Here is a 17,540-nt window from a genome sequence, read left to right as displayed (position 1 = left end):
AAACCTCCAACAAAACAACACCCCAGAATCCCCAAACCAAAAAAACCTCACAACAATCCCAACCCTTTTCAAGTGCATTATTCCTCTCCACTCTGGTTATCTTCAGCAGATTTCACTGTGAGCAAGAAACTTCTGTGTAATGCCAATAATTCATTGATTTCTGGAATGAAGCATTAGCAGTAATACAAGATACATCTAAGCCACAGTCTGTGTTTTCCCCTTTTATGTTAGTTAAAATTATAACAGCTGTAATAAAGATCTAGAAAAATTCAAATTAGCAAAATAAAAGATGTTTAATCCAACTTGTAAATACCAAATACTCTCCTCTCTCTTTTGTAAAGATGCTTCAGACAACAGCTGTCAACCAAAAATCGGGTATTTGTGCAGCATGGACTCCCTTAAAATAATATTGTCAAACATTCAGATTATAAGTACAAGACTTCCTGAGTACCATAAAAAAGACAAAAATTCTTATAATTTAAGCAGCACTTAGTTTTACTAGCTTTTTGTAAGTTACACTGCAAGTAACTTGTCATTTCTCTAACATTAATTCCAGGCTTGAAAAAAGTCAGACTGTCAGAGAACAGAAATAATTATTGTGAACTGCTTGCTATCAATGATGCGGCCACAGAACAATTCTCAGCACCTACCCAGCATGAACCTTGCTGCTGCACCTATTAAAACTGCTAGCAAAGTTGCCGACAACTGGATGGTTTGACAGCTTCAACACTTCTCTCCCCCATGAATAGAAAACGCTTTAGAGCATCACACACATCACAGAAAAGTTGTAGCAAGGAGGCTTTTATGTTTACTGCATGTTATGTGACTGTTTGTAAACACAGTGAAAGATTTGTCCATTCAGGAGTACAAATTATCTTTCAGAAATATTTTAAATTCCTTCAGAAGATCATGGAGAGACAGCAACGTGTAAAATTAAGGCTGGAATGACTTAAGAGCTTTTCCTCTTAGACCTCAGTACTCTAATGTTATATATACTTTAGATAACTGAAAAAACAAACAGGTGGTTTACAAAGAAAGTCAGCTGGTCCTAACACCATGGTGATGGTGAACAGTATGATTTGACAGTGGTAATCCCTATAGGAGGTCCACTCTGAAATGAAATGAGTAGTTGCATATGAAAGCTTTCCTAAGGAAAGAAACACTTTGAAAACCTATTTAATTCAATAATACAGCACTGGCAACGCTCAGTGGCTGTGTTTATAAGGTAAACTACATCATTATTATACTGTCCTGCTCCTTTCTTGATTACAGTTACTCTGTAATTTAGTATGTATACTGTTCCATTGCAGTACAGAATTAGAATATGTACAGTAAGCTATACTGGTCTAAAATCTAGAGTGTCAATCAAGAAATTCCCAGTACATGGCTTCTATGCATGAACTTGCAATTAACTTCTGGAGTCAAGTAAGGGTCTTTCAGAAAACCTGGCTCATAAAAATAATTTTAGACCTACGCTCAGTAGATTCATACAAAAAAGTAACCACCTGCACATCTATCCTTTTCATGAACTATATACGCTCCACAAAGAGAAAGTTAACAGCTGCAACTGGTTTGCTGGGATCACACCAAACAAACAAACAAAAAAAAAAGACAAAAGGGAAGAGAAATAAGATTTATTATAAAACATGTTGAAATAGCAGTGACTTAGCTGACTTCCTGCTCTGCTGTTCCAGGCAGAACAAAATGTGACTGAATGCTCTCAGGAAAGCCAGAACAAAAATATAGTATAAGTATCCTGCTGCACTAAAATCGCTTTCTCTTGATAATTTCTGGCTTCCAGCTGACAGGATGAGTTTCTTCAGTCTAAAGGGAAAAAAGAAAAATCTCATGAGGTTCTTTTTTTTTTTAAACACGAAATTCACCTGTAATTAGTGTTTAGTTTAAAATGTTACTCACATAGCATATAGACTCTATGACATACGTAACACTGTAATTACCTAATCTACTATGGAATTAATTGACCCATATGGAACTTTATATCATCCCAATGTCTGAAGTACATGACAAAACTTATTCTGTGGGGTTTTGTTTTTTTTTGCAACAAGGACAAAAATCAGGTTGCCAGTGGCATTTCAGGAACAACACTGTAGTGATCAAAGCAAAAGAACACGAATTCCAGAGACAGTCCTTCCAGCGATATTAATATCAGTACTGGCTGATGCCAGAGTCTGCATTCTGCCCAGTCATAAAATGGATAAAACATTCCGTATTCCTTCAGACCTAAGAGTTGTTCCAAGTCTAATTCAATGCAAAAATCCTAAGATTTAATGAAAATCCTTATATCCTTTATATTGAAGACATATGCTGATAAACTATATAATAAATCTATTGTCTTATCCATTAGTAAATGGATCTGGATTTGAGAATAACAGCTTAAAAATAAGACTATTTACTCTGAATTCTGGAAACTGCCAAAGCAAATGACTAAACTAAATCATATACAGAAGTACAATAAATCTTTCAAATGTAATCCTTTTGCAAATTCCCGTGTTTTAATCAATATAAACACACACAGTTCCCTACTGGCTTTAAAATGCAGTATGCATCATTGTATTAAGATTTCTCCAAACCTCATCACAAAGGACATGTGTAGAAGAGTTGACAGGCCTGACACTTATTTGTACTATAGCATATAATAAAAAATTAGGAGTCCAGAAACTAGCTACTGTCCTCTTAATGTTATTGCAAACATATTGCTTCCAAACTTCAATAAAACTGATTACACAAGTCTGTGCATGTCTCTTATTGATCTGCATAACATTATAAAGCCACTTTGACATACCGCAGTATCATCTTCTTTATATACTTTGATGGTCTTATCAGCTTCAGCAGTTAGCAGTCTGCTTTCTGACTGGTCAAAAACACATGCAAATATTCCTGATTCACTGTCCAAAGAGCCCGGCTGCACAGCTGCATGTACTCTCTGGAAATTGTATCCAGTTCTCCAGTCCCAAAGATGCATTGTACCATTGTCAGCTAAAACAAAGAAACAATATTTTTAACCAGTTAATTTCTACTAGTTTTCTAAAAACAGTATCATGAACAAGTAACTAATACATCAGCTATAACATTCATGTAGAATAGCTCAGTAGAGCCTACAAGGTTTGCTATTTTCTACTGGTTTCCTTCTTAGTTAAGAAAGGCTGATCTTGTTTAAGGCTGATATAAGCTTCCTCAGAATCTCATCCAGCTTTGTATTAGATAACCCAGAGAGATGACACACTACAACACATGGCAACTGAAGCAAGGTGCTTTGGAAGCACAGCATGGACTGGCATTCTCAGTATCAAGCTCCTTGGTCAGTAGCTCCACTAAAGTTGAACAGATGTCATCCTGTCAAACAGATTACAAACATTAAGGAGTCAGTAATGGGAAATAGCTTAATGTTTGCAGAGGTTCTATTTCAAATCCAGTTCAAACCACTGCCAGTATTACTGCCGTCATCACCTGCAGCATACTCATAGCAATCTGAACTCTGTATTCACAAGGATGCTCTCAAAGCAATTTTTCAGTTACAAAAAACAACCTCTCCTCCCAAAGCATTATCTAGCCAAAACAGATCTACTAAAAAAGTTATGAGTTTAAAAGCTATGAGCCCCAGTTATGAGCTAGCCAAAAAAAAAAAAAAAAAAAAACCACCAAAAAAACCAAGAAGGGTGTTTTTACAGTTCCTAAGGTAACCTCAACTTATTTTAATTTAGTATCAACTTATTTATACATGCTTGAAAACATAATCAGGGTAAAGTGACTTATTATCAGCTATCTCCCAACTCCTGCTTAGCACATTTCCATCTTACCCACATCGCTAGCCTACAGGATATACTGTATCTAACGGGACCAAGCGGGACCAAATCCATGGCCACAGTGTAGCTTCATTGTTACTTTTTTTGTTATTCTCTGGTTACAAACACACATATGTTTTTTGTAACTATTATGTAAACTCATGGAACCCATCTTAAGCTATCATGTGTGATGCTGTGAATTGAGTCCCCTCCTTGTTCACAACTACCAAAAGTATTAGACAAGCAAAACTGAGACATAAAAACTCATGCTCTGCAAGTTATGTGGAACACCACAGCCTGGCCTCTTAATTCACTTTCCTCTGCTAGAGCTCTCCCAGGACAATCTCATAATTAAGCAACTGCTCTAGGACCTCAGAGATTTGGGTTTAAACTCCCATGCAATCCTGAACTGCTACTCTAGAGCTCAGCTCTCAAGCTGTAAAATTAGCGTTTTCTTTTTCCACACTGTTTATTCCTTCCCTGTTTATAACAACATCTACATTTAAAACACACCATCTTCCTATCGAGATTTCTCAAAGCTTTTTTACTGACAAGCTTTTTTGAAAGAAAGTTTACTGTCATGGTTTAAACCCAGCTGGCAACTGGACATCTATGTACGTACTTTGTCTTGTACAAACACAGAACTCAAATTTTACAAACTATGGTTTAAGTAACACATACTTCAAACAAAATAATTTTATTACAGTGCTTGGGTAACTAATATATGGAAAAATGCTACCTACAATGGGATAACTGTTCTGACATAAAATTATTCATGATCAGACACAGTAAGCATTTGGGATTCTTCTGCTACCCCAACACAGATACACGAATACAAACTAATAGATCCAAGAGGTCAGGGGCTCACAGACGGGTAACAATACTCTAATATATCAGATGATTATTAAATCCTGGGAGCTTTGAATTAAAAAATTAAATCCATGTGTCACAATAGACACAAAATCCTCTCATAAGCACTGGAGCCAAAGGACTAGTTTCTTAATTTCCAAATGCTTGAACACATAATATTGCTAAGTAAACATGAGTTTGATTCACAGTAATATTTGGAGATTAACCATCAATCTTTTGAACAATCAAAGTAACATCAGAAAACGTGTGCAGGAAACTTTGAGACAACAGAACCAGTGCATTTGTGCTGCATAAGGACCAAAGAAGAGTTCACATTTAAATGGTACAGCAAGCCTTGGCAAGATATTCCTATATGCTCTATCCATTCTCACTGCATCAACTTCTTACTAACAGAGAGCAGCTAAAGAAACTGGTGTCTCTGAGGCAGCTCCCAGTTTCCACACCACTCCCGAGGGAACTCTAATCATCAGGAGATCACAGAGGATGAAATCTGGAGCCTTGCACAAGCAGTCGGGTGAGAAGAGGAAACCTCCTCCCTGCAGCACATTAAAAGTAACTTCAGATACGTTTTTGGGCATGCAGCTCAGTAGCATCCAAAAAGATAAAAGACTATGAAGTTGTATGCTGTAGCAGGTTTATAGGCCCAGATAAAGGACATCTCAGCTAGCATCTTTGTCTAAGGACCTCCAGCCATTGTAGAGGAGTGTAAAGGGGAAATACAAACATTTATTTTTCATTTTTACCTCCTGAGACCAGAACACCATCGGAATTTACAGCCAGTGTGTTGATAATAGCATTGTGACCAGACAGGTTCTGAATGAAATTTCCATCTGGGAATTTCCACTGCTTAATATTATCTGGAGAACCAGATGCAAATGTGTAACTGAAAGAAAATAAGCACAGTATGTTGAAGTTCAAAACAGCTGTAGGTATAGCAGACATCCTTCATTGAAACTGCTCTTAAATGCTAGCTTCAAAGTTACTTAATAGTAAAACTGCTTTTCTGACATTTTTACTTCACAGAAAATGAAGCAAATGTATGACATCATGAATTACCTATTTTTACTGTCTTCTTCCTGTTCCACAGACTACCTAAAATTTATAAATCCTATGCCATATAGAGTGTTAATATGCCAACAAATATTAAAAATGTACACTAAGTTCTTCTCAATTGTTATTCTGGCAGATTTTCAGGTTTAAGTGAACCATCAGCAAAGGCACCAAAGGAAAAAAAAGCAGCAAACCCCCACTACTGGTTAGTCATTCAAAACTATACAACCAAAGATAAAGAACTGCAAAAAAGTGAACTATTTCTGAAAGAGAACTTGTTTTACTGAGTTCACAGTATCACAGTATCCCTAAAACAAGCAATTCCCTCATTTTAACATGTGCAAGAAGTTACAAGGTTATTTGGGTAGCACATAAAAAACCCTGTAGGAATACTTTCAATTGACACAACGTCTAAGCCATTTGCTATTTAATATACCCTTCAATTAAAAAAAAATATTAGGAAAAGAACTAGACCTTTTAAAAAAACAAAACAGAAATACTGAAATATAAAAAAAAACTAGGCTGACAGTTGCTATAGCTTGATAAAAACAGTTCAAGTTTAGTTCCAAAGAGGTACAACTGATGAATCTGAAACCAGATTATTTTTCAGAATATAAGTAAAATTAGGGTTTTTCTCTGGTATAACTAACAGGCATTGCATAAGACCGTCACAGTTTTTAAGACACATAGATTGGTCAGAACTTACTAAAGATTCTGTATTTCTGCACTGACAGGATTTTAAAATATTAGAAGTGAAGAAGTATTATAGTTCTACGCGAATTCCTTTTCTGCATTGTTTTAATGTCTATTTATTCAAACAGGCAACTACTGATGCATCAAAATACAGCATCTAAATTGAGAACACTTCCAACAACACCTGCTTCAAAGACTAAGTTCAAGAAGTTTCTTTTTAAGATCAATTAGACTGAAATGTTTTGTGCAGAGAACCACATATTCAAAACCCCCACTTTGTATTAATCCCTGTCTTCTTTAGCATTATTCACACATGTACCATTCTACAAACCGACTTCACTACCTGCTAACAATCATTCAGTTACATCTTTATCATTAGCCTTACTGTGTCACTGATTTCAATGACTTCAAAGGCACATACATAAAAAATTATGTGGGATGTAACACATTCTCAGGATTGCTAATGTACACCAATGCCTGGGGAGCACAATCAATATAATAAAACGTATCTGAGAATTGATATACGTACACTTTACAGCATTCTAAGCTCACTAGTTTTTCACATTATTATGCCCTACCATTCTAAATCACCACTCACATTGGCTTTCTATCACCACACAATGTTCTGAACTGTGAAAGTGTAAAAGAATAAGGAAAACTTACTGTCTTGGGTGTAGCACTACTGCTCTAACCGATTTCTTGTGATTTGTTAAAGTAACACGAGTTTTTCCTGCCACTAAATCCCAGAGCCGTATGGTAGTATCATGACTGCCTACAATGAAAATAAAAAGTAGCAGAAAACATCATATTGATTCTATCATCATTATCACTTTGATAAGGCAGCCAAAACCTTATAGGAAAAAAGACAAAAATACTATGCTTGTTACAAAAATATGCTATTAAATGCCTCTCTAGATGAGGAAGATGCTGGGTTGTAATGGTCTTTTTACACGGTTTGAAATTTAAGAGCTAACTTACACAGCAAACCTGATTTTTTACGCAATGGGAAAGAAGCTAAACAGTATTTAAGCATGGTATTGGACACTTATTAACTGAATTTGGGAGAACTGTGGTATATCACAGAGAAGGCAAGTCTCAATTCCTAGTACAACAGAAAATGTAAACATCAGAAACAAAGCGCAGAAAAATATTCAAGCAATGTAAATCTTTATTTGCTTAAACATGCCATTAGCAGTACGAAATAACCATGGCATTGACTATTTTCAACAGAAAACTAATAGAGAAACTAAGTAAATTAACATGGATTGCATTATGAACCTCACATAATTAATGAACACATACCAAAATTATTAGGTTTTTCAATCATGTTACCTGTGAAGCCATGCCCACCATACCTGTAATAATTTGTGGTTCTGCAGCCTGGCACTTCACTGTCGCTACTGCATTTGTGTGTCCTGATAGTGTGTGCACGCTGGCTTTTGTCCTCACATCCCAGATCTATGAATTCACAGTAAGTATGTCAGAGGTCAGTAAGAGGTGCACATTCAATGTATCTTAGGCACTGTCATTGATTACATGAATTCCTTGCCATAGTTCTACTGATTAAAAAGTATTTAGGTTTTATTTTTTCACCCAACAGCTCATCACGCAGTTGCCTCAGCTGGAAAATTGCAAGGGGAGCAGGAAGCCTGACACTGAATTTCTAGACATACAAATAATTTGAAGTCACCATAAAGCCATACTACCCTTCTAAATGCTAAGCAATCCTATATATACACTATGAAGTCTACCCACTAAATTAAGAAATAAAACCTTATCTTAAAGTGATACTGCATTTTTGTGTATTCAGGCTTGAGTTTTATCAACAACGGAAGACAAAGCTAAAAAAAAAAAATCACCTTAGTATTTTCATCTTAATTTCATGTTATCTTTTAAAATGGAGGATGTTGAAACACTGACATACCAAGATATTAAAAAGAAACAATGCTGTACTTACTCGTGCTGTTGAATCTCTGCTACACGTTACCAGTACATCTATTGTTGGATGCAGGTCTAAACCATACACAGCACTGAGATGACCATGGTAATGCCTAATAACCTAGATGAGTAAAAAAATGCACAAACACTAACTTGATATTTGAAAGAATTTTCTAAATGCTTTGATTTTTATATCTGACACCACCAATTAATTCGAATTAAAGAAACTAGCTTACCTTATTGTACTCAAGATCCCAGCATTTCACTTGTTTGTCTTCTCCACAAGAAAAGAGGTATGGACTTCTTGCGCTTACTATCACCCCTCGCACAGTACTGATGTGTCCCGTCAAAGACAATTTCAATTTGCCACTAGCAAGGTCCCAGATCTGCATCAAAATAGAGATTTTGAGGTAGACAGGTAAAAGCTACCCAGTAACAGTCTGGGTAAACAGCCCAGATGCAAGTGACCCTGCTGCACCGTAAATCAAAACTTACAGTAACATAGACATTTGCCCTCCAGCTACTACCATGTAATTAATGAAATCTCAGAAGTAGTAGTAATCCACAAATCCTTTATGACTAGGTGATAAATTAAAAAAACTGTTCTGTAGTTCATTATTCTGCAAGCAGTTATGCTACAAGGAGTTGCAAGAAGTTGTTTCCAAGAGCTGAAGACATTTTTAAAGAACAGGACAACAAAAAGCTAACACCCCCCACCCAAACTTTGTCAGTGATGTCTTCCAGCCTCTTACCTTTATGGTTCTGTCAGCAGAGCCAGTGACAAACCACTGATTTCCTGGTTCTACTGCAATACATCTCACCCACCCCAGGTGACCACTGATAACCTTTAGAAAGAATAAAATTTTTTTAAATCAGAAATAATACACATACATCTGCCAGTATAACTTTCATTTTTCAGCACTGAAGTTCATTTGTACTCACCAGGAAATGTATACTCCCAAAAAAGTCAAATGTAACATCAGATCTGAAGAGAAACTTTCTGGTAACAAAATGTTGGAGACGTATCTCGTAAGAAAAGCTCTACCAACACAGGGCTTGTTTACAGCAGCTTGTCTCTTTAATTTCTCTGAAGTGAAACAGCTAAACATCCAACCCCATATTTGGTTTCACTGGATGTTGTATTTCATGTACTGTTACACAGTTAATTTAAAAAAATATCTAAAACAAGAAAAATTCTTAGATAGAAATACTTTGGAAAGCTAAAGTGAATTCTTCTGACCAGATGAGACCACAGCCACATTTGAGATAATTGTCCAGATTTCTTCCTAGTCTAGAAATAGAAACAGGCATTTCCAAGGGAGAAATCTAAGAAATAGTTTATCTGACCTATTTGAGGTCCTCACCTTTCACAAGCTTGGGGAGATCAGTTAAAATGCAACAGACAAGATGAAACCCACATTTAGCATTCTAGCTATGCTTTATTTCTGAAAAAGCTTCTTCATGCTGAACACGGATTTTGACAGCAAACTTCCACTAAAACTGTTTAGATGTAGAATTAATACAGTGACTTCAATTGTATTTACAGTTTCTCTGAAAAGAAAGCGTTTCTGAACAAGTACGCATTTTTCACTTGTTTACCTAAAATCTTTCATGGGTTTATTTTGGTGCAATTTTTTTCAAATGGCATTTGTTTTGATTTTTATGAAGAGCACATTCCACTACTGCCACATTTAGAAAACCCAAGTATTCCTTTGAGCTAAAGTGCTTTTTTCAAAAAGGCTGATCGCAAAAAGTAATTTAAGATTCATGACTAATGCAGCACTCAGGACTCTTCTGAAGATCTAAATGCCTATGTATGGTGCTACATTCAGATGAACATTGCTAATGCAGTTTTGATACCAGAACATAAGATTTTGCAGTGTCAGGAAAGCCTAACATTCATAATGTTTATTTGGGTCAATAAAATTGACTCTTTCTTAGACAAAATATGAAATTGTTTGAATTTCATAGTAAGAATCAGCCCCTTAAGTAAAAAAGGTACACGTTCAAACAGATGCACCTGAAAAGTTAAAAAAGATCCGAACAGATACACATGCTTAGAGATTTTCTCTTCAACTCAGCTCCTTTGCCATACTTATCACCAAAATGTTTGAAGCTGGTATCAGATTCGGGGGGAATAGCTAAGAAAATTAAAAGGCAAATTAGAGTAATTAAAAAACAAGACTAGAAATCAAGCAATCAAACCACAGAGATAATTTGTAATTCAAGTATTCAGCTCTTCTCCCCATTTTCATATCAAGTAAAAGAAGTTTTGCTGACTCAGTGACTGCCTTTAAGTGTTTCTGGAGACAATTTTACTGCATTAGCAGTATTTCTTGAACATCTTATTAGTTTCGAATTCTGCACCTTGCCTTTGAGTTCCCCTATCACAGAATCAGACTAGAAAAAACAACCTCTATAACAAATTTATCACAATACAGCTACCCCAATGTAAATATAACGGTAAAATTTACAATGTTTACAAAATAATTTGCCATATAGAATGATGTTTGTAATTTAACCTCTTTGTTATTTAAGGAAATGTACATAAGCAACTTAGCTGTGATCACTTTTCATTTGATTTTTTGTGAATGAGAAGGAAAATTATGCTTTGAGGTCTTCACAGAACATAAAATACTCATTTATTTTTATGTGCATGTTCATATTCACACATTTGTAACTTACTCTGTACAGTTTCCAAGGTGGATGCCACTGAGGTTTGGGCATGGTTGGAGCCTTCTTTGCCATTAATGCCGAATTTTTGTTTCCACCAGCTTCCACCATAGCCTGTAAGTCAAAAGGAAGGTTACTCTTATGTTCTATAACTTACTTCCTTACCTAGAACCTAAAGCCTTCTTGCTGTGACATCTCAATACTGAGTACGTTTAGTCAGTCAGGAGATCTCCACACAACACACAAATGTATCCAGAAGCAATCTGGTGAACATTACATACTTTTCACATTAGATGTGCAACTCACCACGGACATCCCAGGAGGCTGTGAACGCTCAGATATTCCAGAATGCCTGTAAATATCACCCACACCAGCAGCTGTCCGACTTGCATCCAACCTAGGTTGAATGAAAATGATTGATGAATTGGAATCAACTTTCTTTTACTAAATAAGTTATCGCAGGGCTACATCCAGTTGAGCGTTGTACACCTCCAAGAATAGAGACTCCACAACCTCTCTGGGCAACCTGTTCCTGTGACTGACCACCTCAAGGTAAAAGACACCCACAAACAAAGCCTCATTTTTTCTTTTCCATGAAAACAGGAGGGCACAGAAAAATGACACCTGACCACACTAAAAGTAGTTTCTTTAATCATTTCATAAATGAGTTCATACAAAATACTCAAAGTAGCTCCTATCCTGACTTCGGTATTTTGCCTTGAAATCCCCATAGAAAAGTGTTAATGAAGTAACACATCAGTACCTGGACTGAGAAGCAGGAAGTGCCACAGCTAAGGACTGTGCTGCAGATTCACTAGGCATCCTCTGTACCTTAGTATCTGCTGTCAGAGCCACACCTTGAAAAAAATAAAACAGTAGTGACAATTAGCAATGGCCAATGTAACAACATAGAAACATAACCCTTCCAAGCACAGACAAAATCAAATGACACAAATTATTAGACCCTAATGTCTCTTTCTCAGGGAAAAGTCTCCCAGAGAAAGGGGACCACAATATCACGGAGGAGATTTCTAAAACATTTTTGTAATAATGTTACCACAGAAGGTGAAATCTCATAGAAATGAATGACTACCTCACAGCAAGCTTATATTCACTGAGGCTCACTGAGAAGACACAGCATCTGTACCTATATCCTCCTCCTTCCTATCAGTCACAAAACTATCTGCATCAATACCATGAAAGTCATCAATCGCATTTCCCACTACTATGAGATATGGATTCACAGCAAGAGGAAGACTGCTCCTGCTAGGATACCGTGTTGTTACAGGAAGCCAAAAAACCCAGGCACACACAGAATTTTACTTACCAGGCCCCGGTGGATATGGATGTGTGCCAGTTATCAAATACTCAAGTTCTTGTCCTGAAAAGCAACAAAATGTTTCATTAATAATTACATTTCATACTGAAAATGATGTACTCAAACAGGAAATAAAGCAAAACAGCAGCAGAAGAAACTAACAATCACTTCCAGTGTACTACGCAAACATTCTTTAGTTTCGTTCCACTTGTTCCAATTACTTCCATATTCTAAAACTCAATAGTAAAAAAAAAAAAAAAAATTTTTAAATGGTGAGGATACCCATTATCAAGAGGGACTCTCAAGAGAAAAATCTTCATACTGTCAAAGATGCCTTTTGTAGTAGCTATCATACAAAAGAATTCAAGTACACAAATAGCACTTGCGTCTGAAACGTAAGCTAGTAAAGACAACTGGTTGTCTGTGGTATCAGAAAAGAAAAAGGTTTTTCTTTTTCTTTAAAGATTTTTCATTATCTCTCAACATATTTCAGAATACTCCCAAATAAAGTACCTTGAGAAAAAAAAACAACAGAAATCTTAACTGAAATAAGGAGGCATTTAGCACTCTTTAGAAGAGAAGTTTCCATATGGGATCTACTTATTACATACAAATTTTATATATCACCAAACATAGATTGAAAATAGCCTAGAGATTTAATATAATTTTCTGGTTTCATAGCTGCAGACCTAAAGGAAGCATGAAAAAACGTTATGAAACAAAATAAAACCAAAACCAAAACAAACCCCAACCAAATAAAAAACACGTCCTTGACCATCATGAACATATAAAAAGGAGAAATACATTACTCATCCTTCTAATACCCAAGTACAGCTTACACTAATGTTACCATAAAATTTGCTCTTTTTACTAATGAATCACTGTAAAAACTTCACAGCAGCCTATTATTCCTTTGTTAAAAGAAACTTCCTCCTTGTTCTGAATCACTTACCTCCTATGGACCGTAGCAAGAAAAATACGAACCAAATAAATAAATAAAAAGTATTTTGTTTTCCACATTTATTTCCAATGGATTAACACACTGGACTGCATTCTTTGGATTTTACATCAGTGATGCTGTTACAAAAGAAAGGACAAATACACCCTTAAGAGAAAACTAACCTTGATTTCCAGAGTACTGTTTGTGTCCATAAGGATCCCCGGTGTTTGGACCTCCTTTCTCTCTCAAGTTTTCTTTAAGAGTAGGCATGTGTAATACTGAGCCATACTCCGTACGTAACTTGACTGCCATCTTTACTTTGTGACTGTTGGGAGAGTAAAGCATAAGCCTGAATAAACCCTGATTTTTGTTGTTATTAAGTTTTGAAAGATCCAAGAGACTTTATACAACTTACTTTATGGTATTTTTTTTCCCCTCAAGACTACTTTGTTTTACTACAGAACCTTCTGAACTTGTGACTTGGATGGAGCAATCACTAACACAGGTTAAAACCTGACTGAGTGCAGTACTTACCTTTCATCATCTAACGGGATAGGCTTGGCATTATCAGCTACAAACATATCATGAGTCCTCTTCAAAGATCTGAACACAAGTGTATGGACAGAATGCTTTTGGACTTCCTAAGAGGAAAGAAAAGAACATTTAAATACATTTGATTATAATTACATGAAAAACTGAAACACAGATTAAACCGAGCAGCAATTTCCAGACTTCAGTACCATAAGATAACATAGCACTGTTTAGTTCACAGAAAACACCACTCATCTTGGAAACTAGAAAATTATGTTTATCTGTTAATTTTTTTAATTTAGCATTTACCTAAAATAATGATCCCTTTCTTCGAAACTGCCAAAAACTTTGATCAGGCTTTCTGCACTGGCATCTACAAGACAACTCCATGAGTGTACAAGCTTTTTCTCCTCCTCCTTTCACGTTCTGTTTTTGTAAGTAGGCAATAAAATAATGAATTCTGAAAACACTTCTGTAAGTTTTATTTCACTACCACCAGAAAAAGAACAAGAGCAATCACCAGTTTCTGTGACACCTTACATAAACATAGCAGTTTACTAAGAGAAAACTTGGGATAAAACCTGACAAAACTTGTTTTCTTTTTATAATTTTCATTTGTTACTATGAGCAAAACATACTTACAATTCCCATCCAGAAACTAACAAGCAGAGTAAAAAAGCTATTAACTTATAGAGGCTCTTTACTTATTAACAGTACAAGTAATTTCTTGCTAATATTTTCCTCTCAATGGAAAAAAAAATCATTGTAAATCTGAGCCTGCTTGCTCAGGTACAAAGCCAAAACTCTTTGCATGACTGTACATTCTGTATGTCACACAAAAAACTGCAACAAACTGGAAGCTACATGAATAACTTCTGGCACTGCCCAGCCTTCAAGACTCACTACCCAAGTGCTTTCCCTATTTAGCTATCTGTAAGTTTTGTTTTCCTGTCTTCAAAGTTGTTTGTCCACTTACCAACCCATTTTGCAGTGGCTATTAGTTTCCTGACTCAGTAGCAGCTACACAAAGTTTTCTGCTCTGGCTCAATACTTGCCTACAATCTCCAGGTATTAAACAGGAGAAAAAAACCCGAGCCAAAACATTTAGAGTAGGATTAGGAATTTCATACATCTGAAGAAAGAGATTAGAATAATAGAAGCTAATTACCATTCAACAACAGCAGCTGTTGAAATCAACACGAGTACTAGGTAACACAACACCTCCCCAGGAGGGAAAAAGCATTTACAAATATTTTCTGACAAATACTCTTTTGTAAAAAGCCCTGCTATAGGGTTACATACAGCAGCAGTGTCTGCATCTTCGTACATGCTCCTGACAACACTACCTGCTTTTAGAAGTGCATGATGTTCACTTCACAGCAACTATTTCAGGGCCTGTAAAACCAGTGGCTTTCTCCATAATTTCACTTCCAAGCCCTCACAGGCCGGATTCCGTTTCTTTGGCTAGCTGACAAAGCCAGTAAGTCACCGGAGGCCGGGAATCACAACACCATTTCTCAGATCCCAGCACAAATACCGCATCCGGCGTCTTTCAAACCAAAATTGCTACCTGCTGCTTACTCCCGCCCCAAACCCGCACCCTGTAGCCTTCACACCTGTGCCCCACTCGCTGTCCCCGCGGCAGGGGCTGGGAAGGCAGAAAGACTGCCGTGGTCTACCACCACAGCGGCGTTTTCGCACCGAGGTCGAAGTGGGGGTGCGCTGAAGTGCTCGGTGGTCCCCGCCGGCTTCCCCCCCCATCACGGGCCCAAGCCGCCCCGCCGCCCCGGCAGCGCTCCCTAGTTCCTCCCGTCACGACTCAGCGGCAAGGCAGGGACCACATGAGGTGCCCAATGGAGGTAACCGAACCCACTCCCCCCCTCACCTCCACCATGGCGCCGGCGATCTCCTACTACCACCACCACCGCAGTCCGAGACCGCTATGGAGACACTTCCGGCACCTGCCCCCCGCCGCAACGGAAGTGACGCATCGCGAAGGCGCAGGCACAGACTCGCGCGCGAGAGGGGCGGAGCAGATAAAGGGATCGGGAACGGGACCTTATGGAGGTGGGGTTTATGGCACTCGTGGGGCGGGCGGAGGTCGTGGGTTCGAGGCCCGCAGGCGCTGTTGGGAGTATGCGGTCACGCGGATGCGGGGAGGAGGGGCGGCGAGAGGACTGCAGTGAGGGGTACCGGCCAGGAGAGAGCAATGTTCAGCCTTGTGAAAGGCACCTGGACTTTCATAGACCGGGGTGATGGAGGAGTCGGCGCCATTTGCGCAACGGTTCCCTAGGCTGAGGGGTTGGGTACCCTCTGGTCAGCCTGGTTTTACAGAAATCTTTGGCCTTTGCCCGTTGTTTTGGGTCGTGCAGCTACAGCTTTTAGGCGTTATGTTTATTGTGGGTTCCCAAGGTTAAATTCAGTTCAGGGAACTGCACAGCATGAGAGGGATGTAGCAAAAGAGTCCCAGGCCTGTTGCACTAACAGGGGATGCTAGCCATTATACTTGGCATTTTTGAGAAAGTACCTTTAGTGTGACTACACCTAACAGCATGTATGCTATGTAAGGGCTTGTAGTTCTTTTCCAAATGTACCCGGATACTCCAGCTGATTTTTCACTTGCCTTCATAGGCAGAATAACCAAATGCATATGTGCAAATTGGCATCTACTTTCTTCACGTACACTCACTTGCTCCTAAACTTAGGAAGCCTTAATCTCCAAAGCCAGAGCTGGAACTTGGCAAACACATCTTCTGCAACCCTACCATCACATTGCTTTTCTTTACCACTATGCCTGCCACTTACTACATCTGTCTGTGTGCCTGAGCTGTGAGCAGTTTGCAAACTGATTTGGTTTAAACGCAATCCAGTGCAACATCACTCAGCTCAAACCTGTGCTCTTGGTTAGCCACAGGATGGAATTAACCTGGCATTATTTCTGGCACACAAACTTCCTGGTTGACATAATGACCATCTTTTCTCTTTTTTTTGAGTTGATGGGTCATGTCTGGTGGCGGCACTGGTGGTTTGTAATTTAAGATACAGTGACAGCTAGACATGTGCCGCAAGTAGCTTTGGCTCCCAGTTCCTGGTCTGGGGTTGAGGTGTGGGAGAGATGTCGGTTACGTTGTACCGCTAACAGCAGAGGAGCATTGCCAGCTCAGTTTCAAGACAAGCCAGCCAGGTTTCATGTTTAATAAGAGGACCTATTTTAGTAGTCCCTCTGGTGATCCCTGTTAGGTTTCCAAGCCTTGGGTAAAGGCCAGCACAGCACCTTGAGGAGGAGGAGCATCATCCGTCAGGTCTTAAAAGTGCAAACTCCATGGGGTGGTGTGTTAAAATGGGGCAAATCTGTTGCATCCTCCCAGGCTGGTGAGGCTAGATTGAAGATACACAAGGTTTAAAATGAGATTTTAGTGACAAGGGATTTCATACAGGTTTGGTGGTTTTTAAGCTTACACAGAGTAGTCTGTACCTGTTGATTGGTCAATGGATTTGATATGTAGAAATGGTTTAAGGGCTAATCTCTGGCAACACAGAGTATCATAATGCAGTTGTTTCCTTTCTATTGTCTGTTGAAAGAAATCAGGCTTATTTTTACTGCCTTTTTAAAGGAAACTAAATTTGAAATACAGACTCTTGTAGCAGTGCAAAATCAAATAATTATCCATTTATATTTTCCAAGAAAATTTCGCTCCTATGTGCTGTTTATTGCTATTATTAC

At 38.0% G+C, this 17,540-nt stretch overlaps 1 protein-coding gene across 1 annotated transcript; it reads right to left on the bottom strand.

The window, feature by feature from the left end:
• Positions 1-1,619: 1,619 nt before the first annotated feature.
• On the bottom strand, positions 1,620-15,836 carry PLRG1 (pleiotropic regulator 1). The gene is made up of 15 exons (XM_061373793.1): positions 15,702-15,836; positions 13,820-13,926; positions 13,468-13,610; positions 12,355-12,408; positions 11,791-11,884; positions 11,334-11,424; positions 11,040-11,141; positions 9,107-9,199; positions 8,591-8,740; positions 8,374-8,475; positions 7,772-7,874; positions 7,080-7,188; positions 5,417-5,556; positions 2,804-2,997; positions 1,620-1,824 (listed from the first exon to the last, which is right to left on the bottom strand). Exons 1-15 carry the CDS (start codon positions 15,708-15,710, stop codon positions 1,765-1,767), a joined length of 1,551 nt encoding a protein of 516 aa, XP_061229777.1. The 5' UTR covers positions 15,711-15,836; the 3' UTR covers positions 1,620-1,764.
• Between the last annotated feature and the right edge of the window lie 1,704 nt (positions 15,837-17,540).

Source organism: Neopsephotus bourkii, unplaced genomic scaffold, assembly GCF_033783945.1.
Source record: "Neopsephotus bourkii isolate Nb327-2 ecotype Australia unplaced genomic scaffold, CSIRO-AGI_Nbou_v1 NB_168, whole genome shotgun sequence".
Taxonomy (NCBI): Eukaryota; Metazoa; Chordata; class Aves; order Psittaciformes; family Psittacidae; genus Neopsephotus; species Neopsephotus bourkii.
This window is presented reverse-complemented; position numbering and strand designations above follow the sequence as displayed.